Source organism: Pseudophryne corroboree, chromosome 7, assembly GCF_028390025.1.
Source record: "Pseudophryne corroboree isolate aPseCor3 chromosome 7, aPseCor3.hap2, whole genome shotgun sequence".
NCBI lineage: Eukaryota > Metazoa > Chordata > Amphibia > Anura > Myobatrachidae > Pseudophryne > Pseudophryne corroboree.
The window spans coordinates 362,469,999-362,483,534 of record NC_086450.1 but is presented as its reverse complement, the minus strand read 5'-3'; the positions used below and the strand labels follow the sequence as shown (position 1 = coordinate 362,483,534).

At 47.3% G+C, this 13,536-nt stretch overlaps 1 protein-coding gene across 1 annotated transcript in view; it reads right to left on the bottom strand.

The window, feature by feature from the left end:
* The window catches only part of LMTK2 (lemur tyrosine kinase 2), a 187,033-nt gene that overhangs the window by 106,492 nt on the left and 67,005 nt on the right, over positions 1-13,536 (bottom strand). The window contains exons 2-3 of the mRNA XM_063934494.1: positions 9,146-9,267; positions 7,772-7,916 (exon numbers count right to left, since the gene is read on the bottom strand). Of these exons, the coding sequence (XP_063790564.1) occupies positions 7,772-7,916; positions 9,146-9,267 (267 nt within the window). The remainder of the gene's footprint in view (positions 1-7,771; positions 7,917-9,145; positions 9,268-13,536) is intronic.

Below are 13,536 nucleotides of genomic sequence, written 5' to 3'. Positions count from 1 at the left end.
GACTCCCTTAGTGGAGCCCAAGCGTCATGCGGTGGATTTAGTAGAAGCCGGGGAGGACTTCTGCTCCTGGGAACTAGCCGGAGCAGGTGCTCTCTTCCCTCTACCCTTACCTCTGGCGAGGAAAGATGAGCCCCGACCTCTTCTGGACCTATGCGACCGAAAGGACTGCATATGATATTGTGGAGTTTTCTTTTGCTGTGGGGGAACATAAGGCAAAAGGGTAGATTTACCCGAGGTAGCTGTGGCAACCAGGTCCGCGAGACCTTCCCCAAATAAAACTTCACTTTTGTATGGCAAAACTTCCATATGCATCTTTGAGTCGGCATCACCCGTCCATTGGCAGGTCCACAGGGCTCGCCTAGCAGAAATCGCCATGGCGTTGGCTCTCGAACCTAGCAGCCCAACATCTCTTTAAGTGTCCCTCATATATAAAACTGCGTCTTTAATGTGACCTAAGGTCAATAAAATGGTATCCCTGTCTAGGGTATCAAGGTCAGCTGACAAGGTATCTGTCCAAGCTGCAACTGCACTACATACCCATGCCGATGCAATTGCCGGTCTGAGTAAAGCACCCGTATGCGCATAAATAGATTTTAAGGTAGTTTCCTGTCTGCGATCAGCAGTATCCTTGAGGGCTGCCGTGTCCGGAGACGGTAGCGCCACCTTCTTGGACAGGCACGTTAAAGCCTTGTCCACCCTGGGTGAGGATTCCCAACGTACCCTGTCCTGTGCAGGGAAAGGATACGCCATAAGAATTCTCTTGGGAATCTGCAGTTTTTTGTCTGGAGTTTCCCAAGCTTTTTCAAATAACTCGTTCAGCTCATGAGATGGGGGAAAGGTTACCTCAGGTTTCTTTTCCTTATACATGCGCACCCTCGTGTCGGGGACCGAGGGGTCATCTGTGATATGCAAAACATCTTTTATTGCCATAATCATATAATGAATACTTTTGGCCACCCTTGGGTGTAACCTCGTATTATCGTAGTCGACACTGGAGTCAAAATCCGTGTCGGTATCCGTGTCTGCTATTTGGGATAAGGGACGTTTTTGAGACCCAGAAGGGCCCTGTGACCCAGTCGAAGCCGTGGATTGGCTCTGGGACGAACAGCGAGGGGAGACCTGCGTTCTGACTCCCTCTGGAGCTAATGGTGTCCAGTAGCCTAAGAAGCAGAGCCTATCACTTAAGTAGGTCTGCTTCTCTCTCCTCAGTCCCACGATGCAGGGAGCCTGTTGCCAGCAGTGCTCCCTGAAAATAAAAAACCTAACAAAATTATTTTTCAGAGAAACTCAGGAGAGCTCCCCTGTAATGCACCCAATCTCCTCTGGGCACAGGATCTAACTGAGGTCTGGAGGAGGGGCATAGAGGGAGGAGGCAGTGCACACCCATTCTGAAATTCTTTATAGTGCCCATGTCTCCTGCGGAGCCCGTCTATACCCCCTGATCCTTACGGAGTCCCCAGCATCCTCTAGGACGTAAGAGAAAAGTGATATATAAATAGCATTATTATTCTGAGTGTTCGATGCATCTCTTGCTATTCATTATTATAAATACAAAGATTAAGGATAATGACTACTAAACATTACATTATAACCATGTTCAGTAAGCAAACCAAGATGAGGATTGTAGACCGCCAGTATCTGAGAAGGCTGCATCATACATGCACCTGACCAGCAGGAAAAGGTCTCTAGAAATAAATGCACAGTCAGACACTCTGGACATACTCTGCAGATAATTAAGGTGGAGCACAGGGATATGGTGTAGCCAGAACAGTGCACTTCTCACAAATATGGTGTGTGTGTGTGTGTGTGTGTGTGTGTGTGTGTGTGTGTGTGTGTGTGTGTGTGTGTGTGTGTGTGTGTGTGTGTTATATATATATATATAAATAATAAGAATTTACTTACCGATAAATCTATTTCTCGTAGTCCGTAGTGGATGCTGGGAACTCCGTAAGGACCATGGGGAATAGCGGCTCCGCAGGAGACTGGGCACAAAAGTAAAAGCTTTAGGACTACCTGGTGTGCACTGGCTCCTCCCCCTATGACCCTCCTCCAAGCCTCAGTTAGGATACTGTGCCCGGACGAGCGTACACAATAAGGAAGGATTTTGAATCCCGGGTAAGACTCATACCAGCCACACCAATCACACTGTACAACCTGTGATCTGAACCCAGTTAACAGCATGATAACAGAGGAGCCTCTGAAAAGATGGCTCACAACAATAATAACCCGATTTTTGTAACAATAACTATGTACAAGTATTGCAGACAATCCGCACTTGGGATGGGCGCCCAGCATCCACTACGGACTACGAGAAATAGAATTATCGGTAAGTAAATTCTTATTTTCTCTGACGTCCTAGTGGATGCTGGGAACTCCGTAAGGACCATGGGGATTATACCAAAGCTCCCAAACGGGCGGGAGAGTGCGGATGACTCTGCAGCACCGAATGAGAGAACTCCAGGTCCTCCTCAGCCAGGGTATCAAATTTGTAGAATTTAGCAAACGTGTTTGCCCCTGACCAAGTAGCTGCTCGGCAAAGTTGTAAAGCCGAGACCCCTCGGGCAGCCGCCCAAGATGAGCCCACCTTCCTTGTGGAATGGGCTTTTACAGATTTTGGCTGTGGCAGGCCTGCCACAGAATGTGCAAGCTGAATTGTACTACAAATCCAACGAGCAATAGTCTGCTTAGAAGCAGGAGCACCCAGCTTGTTGGGTGCATACAGGATAAACAGCGAGTCAGATTTTCTGACTCCAGCCGTCCTGGAAACATATATTTTCAGGGCCCTGACTACGTCCAGCAACTTGGAGTCCTCCAAGTCCCTAGTAGCCGCAGGTACCACAATAGGCTGGTTCAAGTGAAACGCTGAAACCACCTTAGGGAGAAATTGAGGACGAGTCCTCAATTCTGCCCTGTCCGCATGAAAAATTAGGTAAGGGCTTTTATAGGATAAAGCCGCCAATTCTGAGACACGCCTGGCTGAAGCCAGGGCTAACAGCATTACCACTTTCCATGTGAGATATTTTAAGTCCACAGTGGAGAGTGGTTCAAACCAATGTGATTTTAGGAACCCCAAAACTACATTGAGATCCCAAGGTGCCACTGGAGGCACAAAAGGAGGCTGTATATGCAGTACCCCCTTGACAAACGTCTGAACTTCAGGAACTGAAGCCAGTTCTTTTTGGAAGAAAATCGACAGGGCCGAAATTTGAACCTTAATGGACCCTAATTTTAGGCCCATAGACCGTCCTGTTTGCAGGAAATGCAGGAAACGACCCAGTTGAAATTCCTCTGTAGGGGCTTTCCTGGCCTCGCACCACGCAACATATTTACGCCAAATACGGTGATAATGTTGTACGGTTACATCCTTCCTGGCTTTGATCAGGGTAGGGATGACTTCATCCGGAATGCCTTTTTCCTTCAGGATCCGGCGTTCAGCCGCCATGCCGTCAAACGCAGCCGCGGTAAGTCTTGGAACAGACAGGGTCCCTGCTGGAGCAGGTCCTTTCTTAGAGGTAGAGGTCACGGGTCCTCTGTGAGCATCTCTTGAAGTTCCGGGTACCAAGTCCTTCTTGGCCAATCCGGAGCCACGAGTATAGTCCTTACTCCTCTACTCCTTATGATTCTCAGTACCTTGGGTATGAGAGGCAGAGGAGGGAACACATACACTGACTGGTACACCAACGTTGTTACCAGAGCGTCCACAGCTATTGCCTGAGGGTCCCTTGACCTGGCGCAATACCTGTCTAGTTTTTTGTTGAGGCGGGACGCCATCATGTCCACCTTTGGTTTTTCCCAACGGTTCACAATCATGTGGAAGACTTCTGGGTGAAGTCCCCACTCCCCCGGGTGGAGGTCGTGTCTGCTGAGGAAGTCTGCTTCCCAGTTGTCCCCTCCCGGAATGAACACTGCTGACAGTGCTATCACATGATTTTCCGCCCAGCGAAGAATCCTTGCAACTTCTGTCATTGCCCTCCTGCTTCTTGTGCCGCCCTGTCTGTTTACGTGGGCGACTGCCGTGATGTTGTCCGACTGGATCAGCACCGGCTGACCTTGAAGCAGAGGTTTTGCTAGGCTTAGAGCATTGTAGATGGCCCTTAGCTCCAGGATATTTATGTGAAGTGATGTCTCCAGGCTTGACCACAAACCCTGGAAATTTCTTCCCTGTGTGACTGCTCCCCAGCCTCTCAGGCTGGCATCCGTGGTCACCAGGACCCAGTCCTGAATGCCGAATCTGCGGCCCTCTAGAAGATGAGCACTCTGCAACCACCACAGGAGAGACACCCTTGTCCTTGGTGACAAGATTATCCGCTGATGCATCTGAAGATGCGACCCGGACCATTTGTCTAGCAGATCCCACTGGAAGGTTCTTGCGTGGAATCTGCCGAATGGGATTGCTTCGTAAGAAGCCACCATCTTTCCCAGGACCCTTGTGCATTGATGCACTGAGACTTGGCCTGGCTTTAGGAGATTTCTGACTAGTTCGGATAACTCCCTGGCTTTCTCCTCCGGGAGAAACACCTTTTTCTGGACTGTGTCCAGGATCATCCCTAGGAATAGAAGTCGTGTCGTCGGGATCAGCTGCGATTTTGGAATATTGAGAATCCAACCGTGCTGGCGCAGCACTATCTGAGATAGTGCTACTCCGACTTCCAACTGTTCCCTGGATCTTGCCCTTATCAGGAGATCGTCCAAGTAAGGGATAACTAAAACTCCCTTCCTTCGAAGGAGTATCATCATTTCGGCCATTACCTTGGTAAAGACCCGGGGTGCCGTGGACAATCCAAACGGCAGCGTCTGAAACTGATAGTGACAGTTCTGTACCACAAACCTGAGGTACCCTTGGTGAGAAGGGTAAATTGGGACATGTAGGTAAGCATCCTTGATGTCCAGAGACACCATATAGTCCCCTTCTTCCAGGTTTGCAATCACTGCTCTGAGTGACTCCATCTTGAATTTTAACCTTTGTATGTAAGTGTTCAAGGATTTTAGGTTTAAAATTGGTCTCACCGAGCCGTCCGGCTTCGGTACCACAAATAGTGTGGAATAGTACCCCTTTCCCTGTTGTAGGAGGGGTACCTTGATTATCACCTGCTGGGAATACAGCTTGTGAATGGCTTCCAATACTGCCTCCCTGTCTGAGGGAGACGTCGGTAAAGCAGACTTTAGAAAACGGCGAGGGGGAGACGTCTCGAATTCCAATTTGTACCCCTGAGATACCACCTGAAGGATCCAGAGGTCCACTTGCGAGTGAGCCCACTGAACTTCTTGAGACGGGCCCCCACCGTGCCTGAAGTCCGCTTGTAGAGCCCCAGCGTCATGCTGAGGACTTTGCGGAGGCGGGAGAGGGCTTTTGTTCCTGGGAACTGGCTGTTTGTTGCAGCCTTTTTCCTCTCCCTCTGCCACGGGGCAGAAATGAGGCGCCTTTTGCCCGCTTGCCTTTATGGGGCCGAAAGGACTGCGCCTGATAATATGGCGTCTTCTTAGGTTGAGAAGCTACCTGGGGTAAAAATGTGGATTTTCCAGCAGTTGCCGTGGCTACCAGGTCAGATAGACCTACCCCAAATAACTCCTCCCCCTTATAAGGCAATACTTCCATGTGCCTTTTAGAATCCGCATCACCTGACCACTGCCGCGTCCATAAACCTCTTCTTGCAGAAATGGACAGCGCGCTAACTCTTGATGCCAGTCGGCAAATATCCCTCTGTGCATCACGCATATATAGAAATGCATCCTTCAAATACTCTCTAGTCAGTAATATACTATCCCTATCTAGGGTATCAATATTTTCAGTCAGGGAATCCGACCACGCCAGGCCCGCACTGCACATCCAGGCTGAGGCGATAGCTGGTCGCAGTATAACACCCGTGTGAGAGTATATACATTTTAGGATATTCTCCAGTTTTCTATCGGCAGGTTCCTTTAGGGCGGCCGTATCAGGAGAGGGTAGTGCTACCTGTTTAGACAAGCGTGTGAGCGCTTTATCCACCCTAGGGGGTGTTTCCCAACGTGCCCTATCCTCTGGCGGGAAAGGGTACGATGCCAATAACCTTTTAGGAATTATTAATTTTTTATCGGGGGAAACCCACGCCTCATCACACACTTCATTTAATTCCTCGGATACAGGAAAAACTACAGGCAGTTTTTTCTCACCAAACATAATACCCTTTTTAGTGGTACTTGTATTATCAGATATATGCAATACATTTTTTATTGCTTCAATCATGTAACGTGTGGCCCTAGTGGAAGTCACGTTTGTCTCCTCATCATCGACACTGGAGTCAGAATCCGTGTCTGTGTCTGCCATTTGAGGTAACGGGCGTTTTAAAGCCCCTGATGGCGTTTGAGACCCCTGGACAGGCACAAGCTGAGTAGCCGGCTGTCTCATGTCGTCAACTGTCTGTCGTAAGGAGCTGACACTGTCACGCAATTCCTTCCACAAGCTCATCCACTCAGGTGTCGACTCCCTAGGGGGTGACAACTGTATAATAGGCAATTGCTCCGCCTCCATCTCATTTTCCTCCTCAAACATGTTGACACAATCGTACAGACACACCGCACACACACAGGGAATGCTCTGATAGAGGACAGGACCACACTAGCCCTTTGGGGAGACAGAGGGAGAGTATGCCAGCACACACCAGAGCGCTATATATATACAGGAATACCACTATAAAATGTGCTTTTCCCTTTATAGCTGCTGTTAGTATAAAACTGCGCCAAATTAGTGCCCCCCCTCTCTTTTTTACCCTTTTCTGTAGTGCAGGACTGCAGGGGAGAGTCAGGGAGACGTCCTTCCAGCGGAGCTGTGATGGAAAATGGCGCCCGTGTGCTGAGGAGATAGGCTCCGCCCCCTTCTCGGCGGCCTTTTCTCCCGCTTTTTAGGTGAGTTCTGGCAGGGGTTAAAATACACCCATATAGCCCTGGGGGTTATATGTGGTGTATTTATGCCAGCCAAGGTGTTTTACATTGCTGCTCAGGGCGCCCCCCCCCTAGCGCCCTGCACCCTCAGTGACCGGAGTGTGAAGTGTGCCTGAGTAACAATGGCGCACAGCTGCAGTGCTGTGCGCTACCTTGTTGAAGACTGATGTCTTCTGCCGCCGATTTTTCCGGACCTTTTCTTGCTTCTGGCTCTGTAAGGGGGCCGGCGGCGCGGCTCCGGGACCGAGCTCCGAGGCTGGGCCTGTGTTCGGTCCCTCTGGAGCTAATGGTGTCCAGTAGCCTAAGAAGCCCAATCCACTCTGCACGCAGGTGAGTTCGCTTCTTCTCCCCTTAGTCCCTCGATGCAGTGAGCCTGTTGCCAGCAGGCCTCACTGAAAATAAAAAACCTAAAACTAAACTTTTCACTAAGAAGCTCAGTAGAGCCCCTAGTGTGCACCCTTCTCGGCCGGGCACAAAAATCTAACTGAGGCTTGGAGGAGGGTCATAGGGGGAGGAGCCAGTGCACACCAGGTAGTCCTAAAGCTTTTACTTTTGTGCCCAGTCTCCTGCGGAGCCGCTATTCCCCATGGTCCTTACGGAGTTCCCAGCATCCACTAGGACGTCAGAGAAATATATATATATATATCTATCTATCTATCGACTGGGAGCAATTGCTGTGCACACAGCTCTGCATCAGAAGACAAACGTCATTTTCTAGAGCTCCAATACCTTCTAATATAAAATATAATACCTAAAGACTACGGCCTTATTAATGCAATACTCATACCTAAAAACACTTATAAATGTGGAAAATACCACATGTAGGATCTGGCAGTGTGTGCAACTTACTGACCTTGAGGCAACTGCAATTGTGTTGGAACAGACAAGGAGACCGTTGGGACAGTTAAGGTAAAAACGTCTGCAGGAGATTGGTTTGATGGTGTGTCTTCAGAGGGAGGCGTAAACTCAATTTCGTCATCAAAGTGATCTTCAAATTCCTAAGATGCAGAGGGAGCAGATAAAACCAAAAATCACAATACAGGTTTTAGGACGCTTAGAAAAACATATGTCAAATGTAGTTAAAATGATATACAATTAAAAAGGTAAAACTTGCCTCAAAAATAAATAACTACAAGGTATAATGCATTTGCCAAAATAAGTTCTTAATAAGAGAAGAGAATAAAATAAGACCTTGAACATTAGCCTTGCTAAGAGAAGAATACTTTCCCACCTCTGGCACTGACAGGATGCACGTGGACACAATGGGGGGGGACGGTATACTGCTTCCAATTAGTCTGAAGATAGCATTAACTCAATACAGCAGTGTACAATCACTTTAGCCTGTACAAAGTACTTTCAGTAATGCATTCAACATGGATAAAGAGAACAATCCTAAACAAATATTCAAATTAAACCAATTTTCCAGTTTATTGCAACTCTGAATACACCAGCTGCAGCTACAGAAACACTAGCCCTCACTTCAGCCAAGCACAGACGCAGCACAATGGACTGCAATAAAACACAGGCATCTTTATTCCAAATAGCACTATCTTGGCAAGTACTGCGGAAGTGTTAGAATACGGCTACGGATGGTAACCTAGCGTGCGAGAAAGAAAATGCCAGGGCCTGCAACATAGCTTGTAATGGTTACTATAACGTCCTGGTCATTCCTAGTAAGACCCATACAACAATGACCTGCATCCTTATTATTACATTTAGGGAAGTAGGTAGCATTACAATATTTAGGATGGGGTAAAGTAAAATTAGTTGGTGGAACAACGAGAACACTGCCTGAATAACTAGTAAGTACAATCATTCCAAAAACCATAACTACTTTATATAAAATTAACTAGTTAGCCTATACCATCCGCACAGCATGCACAATTACATATCCAAGTCCAAGGAAACATACTGGGGCGCAGATCTGCTTAATAAGGGATTTGAGACACTGCAAACGATCAATCATAAGAAGCAGATCTGTTTGAGGCAGCGCTGGAATATCTTGCTAAACCAGAAAGTTGTGCTTTGATTTTGATCACAGACACTAGCTGTATGTTATGCAATTCAGTGTACCAGCATCGGTATACAAAGGCCAAATTCATATCTAGCAACAGCACCATGGTAAGAATTTTACAATATTTGCTCACCATAAATGTTAGAGGTTTTTTGGCTGAACAAGCACTTAACTGCATGTTGATAAAAGGCCCCAGAGCAGACACCCTCTCACCTTGAAATCTATTTCAGTCTCTTTGCAGCATGAAATACAGCTCACGAGCAGCACAACCAGAGCAATGAAACTGCAGACAGACAGCAGCACCGGGAACAAAAGAACTTCACCGCTTGCAACTTCTGAAACAAAGGCAGAAATAAAAGGCATGGTTAGTTACAGTGTGGCAAGGACATATCTAGGATTAGTAAATCACTGGCACAAAAACAGGCAAATTTAAAATAAGCAGATCATTGGGTACAAGAGTATCTGTATCATGCACAAAACCAATTTGTATTTCATACATTATGTTGGGCCTGTGTATCAAAGAACGAGGAAGTCATAAAGACAAACACTTCAACTTTATTCCAGATTCAAAGGATTATCACAGAAATAAAGGAAGAGGATTGTTTAAAAATAATTTTCCACGAAAAGCCCTAATACAGAAATGAGTGAACATACTGCTCTTTCACTACTGCTGCCATAGTTTTGCATTACAGTCACAAGACCTGGCTAATTAGCAGGGGGCATAAGAACAAATTCATTCAGCTGGTATTCATTTTCCCTGGTACACATTTTTCTGGGTGTGGTTCGTTTTATCGACAGTATCTAGGTCGACAATGTTTATGTCGACCACTATAGGTCGACAGTCACTAGGTCGACATGGATGGAAGGTCGACAGGGTTTCTAGGTCGACATGTGCTAGGTCGACATGCCTAAAGGTCGACATGAGGATTATTATTTTTTGGCGTCGTTTTCTTCGTAAAGTGACCGGGATCCCAAATTAGTGCACCGCATCCCCTCGCATGGCTCGCTTCGCTCGCCATGCTTCGCTCGGCACACTTTACCGTTCCAATCGTAGTCCACGTGGATCGTTAAGTATGAAAAAATCCCAAAAAAGAAAAAAAAATGTGAAAAACTCATGTCGACCTTTAGACCTGTCGACCTAGCACATGTCGACCTAGAAACCCTGTCGACCTTCCATCCATGTCGACCTAGTGACTGTCGACCTATAGTGGTCGACCTAGACACTGTCGATCTTCAGACCGGATCCCCATTTTTCTATGTATCTGGTTAGAGTGGGCCAACTCGAGCCAGTATCATCAAATCGGCCCAATGCCTGCGCATTCTTTTCTCAAATGGTTGGCATGCCTGAGACTTAACCAAACAATATCAGTAGTGTCACTTTCACATAACATCCCATAATTGCTTCTAATGCTCTTGGAGAATAAACCATAAGAAAAACAGTTTTGATGACATCTTGTCATTAGCATCAACATAATATAATGGCGATGCAGGGAGGATCAAGTACATTCCAAACAGAGTAACCCAACAAGGTGCGTGGGATTCTGCAAGCTGCCCTAAACAGGAGAACAGTGTAGATAGCAGAGATCACATTGGGGAGAAGAGGGATGAGCAATAAAGATAATTCAAGAAATATAGGACGCATGCCTAGTATAAAACTTTACATCTAGGATGAAATCTGGTTTTCAACTTCACAAATAAAAAACAGCCAGCAAGACAAGCGGCAGCGTGTATGGGCGATTATTTAAACTAGCGAGGGGCTCTGTTGAAGTGTACCGTTCTTATTATAAGTGCAAGCAGTATCCCCCATCTGGCACTATGAACAGGAGGAGAGTACATACATTCTGGTGACTGCGGGAGGGATGTACTGAAGGAAAAATGTGGTAAAACCTTGTTTTCTGGGTTTTTACGGCATTTTCAAATGTACTAACCCCCGGCCTCCCGCATATCGATGTGGAGGTTATCGCCATCTTTTTATGGCGATACCCTACAGAAGCCTATGGGTTTCCTAGCACATCCCGCCGCTCCGCTCACCTTCATCTGCATCCTTGCATTCTCCCAGTGCGCTCTATGATCCCCCAACCTACTCCTCCCCCGCAACACAGCCATTTGTCCTTCCGGCTGCAGGGAGTAGGAGGAGGAGCCTAGGGAATCCCTGCACACGTCGCCTCCCGTGGCTGGGAAGCGACGGACCATACAGAGACCACCTGCCAACCCTCTAGCCAGGTATCGCAGGAGGCCTCTGTCATAGCATTGCGTTGCTAATCGCATAAGTTAGTACATATGCAATTAGCATTGCTGTGATGAGCGACGATGTATGTTAGTATCTTGTCCTTCAGTATTCTAGTCTGCAAGTGGGCAGAGTGCTTTGGAACGCACGGTAAGGACCGCCGGTAAGATCATTGGAGTACGGTTGCCAACCATTCGTGATCTTTATGAAACTATAGTTCGGAAGAGATCCAGAAATATTTTACTAGACCCTAGCCATCCTTTTCACAAGGTGTTTGAGAAATTACCTTCCCAAAAACGGTTAAGGACTTTGAAGGCACGCACTGGACGCTTACTTAACAGTTTCCTCCCATCATCAGTACGTATGCTGAATGTCTGAATTGTATATGTATGTTTTTATTGTTAGTGACATTGCTATTTTACTGTAACTGAACAAAGGAATTTTGCCTGTGAAACTTGTTTTTTTCTTACAGATGACAATAAAAATAGGATTTTGGTACTTACCAGGTAAATCCTTTTCTTTGAATCCATAGGGGGCACTGGAGTACTCTTGGGATATGAACGGCTTCCATAGGAACAAGGCACTGAATAGTTACATTTAGAACTCTCCTCCCCCTCCATATCCCAGAGTACCTCAGTGTTTTTTACTGAGCCGAACAGGAGCTATAGAGAGGTTGACAATGGAGAATTACATATAACATAACGGACAACAATAAAGTTGACACATAACGTGACTGACAACTAAACAGTTGGCACTATAACCGCTAGAACTTGAAACTTTGAACCAGTCGGTGAGAATGTGTTACCATAAGATCCTCTGAACTTACCACAAACCAGGTAAAACTGCTCTGGGTGGGCGTCCAGTGCCCCCTATGGATTCAAAGAAAAGGATTTACCTGGTAAGTACCAAAATCCTATTTTCTTTTCATCCACTAGGGGTCACTGGAGTACTCTTGGGACGTACCAAAGTTTCCCCCGTGGGCGGGAGAGCTGTTTGGCACCTGTAATAGTGTTCATTCTAGGCTGTTTTAGCAGGGCGCCGCGCCCTGCCCGTTTTTTAACAGGCAAAACCCGCCCTGCCCCTTTTGCGGCGCCCTGCTAGAACAGCCGCCCGCTCCCTGCCCTCCCGGCGTGTACAGATGCCGTGCGCATGCGCGCTGCATCCATTCACGCATTGGGAGAGGGCTGGGGGAAGCCCAGCACCGACGGAGGTGCTGGGCACGCCCCCAACAGTGACGTCGCCGGCCACAGACGCTCTCTATAGTAGCGTCTGTGGGCCGCACCGCCCCTAAAATGAAGGAGGCGTGGCCACGCCCCCATTTTGGACGCGCGCGCACACATGTGCCCCCGGAGTCCGGCGCCCTGCCCCTTTTCACTCCTAGAGTGAACACTACTGTAACACTAGGCGGCCAAAGCTAGATGCTGATGCCGCAAACGTATCAAACTTATAAAAGCGCACAAACGTGTGCACTGATGACCATGTAGCCGCACGGCAAAGCTGCGTCGTAGAAGCCCCACGACCAGCTGCCCACGAAGTTCCCACAGAATGTGTGGAATGAGCTGTTACTGATGTAGGCGGCTGTAACCTAGCATGAAGGGAAGCCTGACGTATGGTCAGTTTAATCCATCTGGATAAAGTCTGCTTAGAAGCTGGCCAACCCATCTTGGCAGCATCATAGAGAACAAACAACGTATCAGTCTTCCGAACTGTAGACGTTCGGGATACATTAACGCGTAATGCGCGTACCACATCCAAGGTTCCAGAATTTCCTGTCAACACAGGAACTACTATTGGTTGATTGATGTGAAATGATTACACTACCTTTAGTAAGAAAGTGGAATTCGTCCGAAGTTCCGCTCTGTCATCATGAAACACCAAATACGGTGGCTTGCATGACAAGGCACCCAAATCTGAAACACGCCTTGCCGAAGCTAAGGCTAGTAGAAAAATTGTTTTCCATGTGAGAAACTTTATATCCACTTGTTGTAAGGGTTCAAAATATGAAGACTGTAAGAAATCTAAAACCAGATTCAAGTCCCATGGCGCTGTAGGTGGAATGAATGGAGGCTGTACTCTGAGGACTCCTTGCAGAAAAGTGTGTACCGAAGTAAATTGACAACGCAGATATCTGCACCTTTAGTGTAGATAAACGCAGTCCTCCATCTAACCCAGTCTGTAGAAATAACAAAAGACGGGATAAAATAAAGATGAAGTCGGAAACTTCCGATCTTCACACCAAGCTATATAGACACGCCAAATTCTGTAATAATGAGCTGCCGTAACCGGCTTCCTAGCTCGTAACATGGTTGGTATAACCGATTCTGGAATGCCCTCTCTTCTTAAGAGGGCGGTCTCAACAGCCACCCCGTCAAACGCA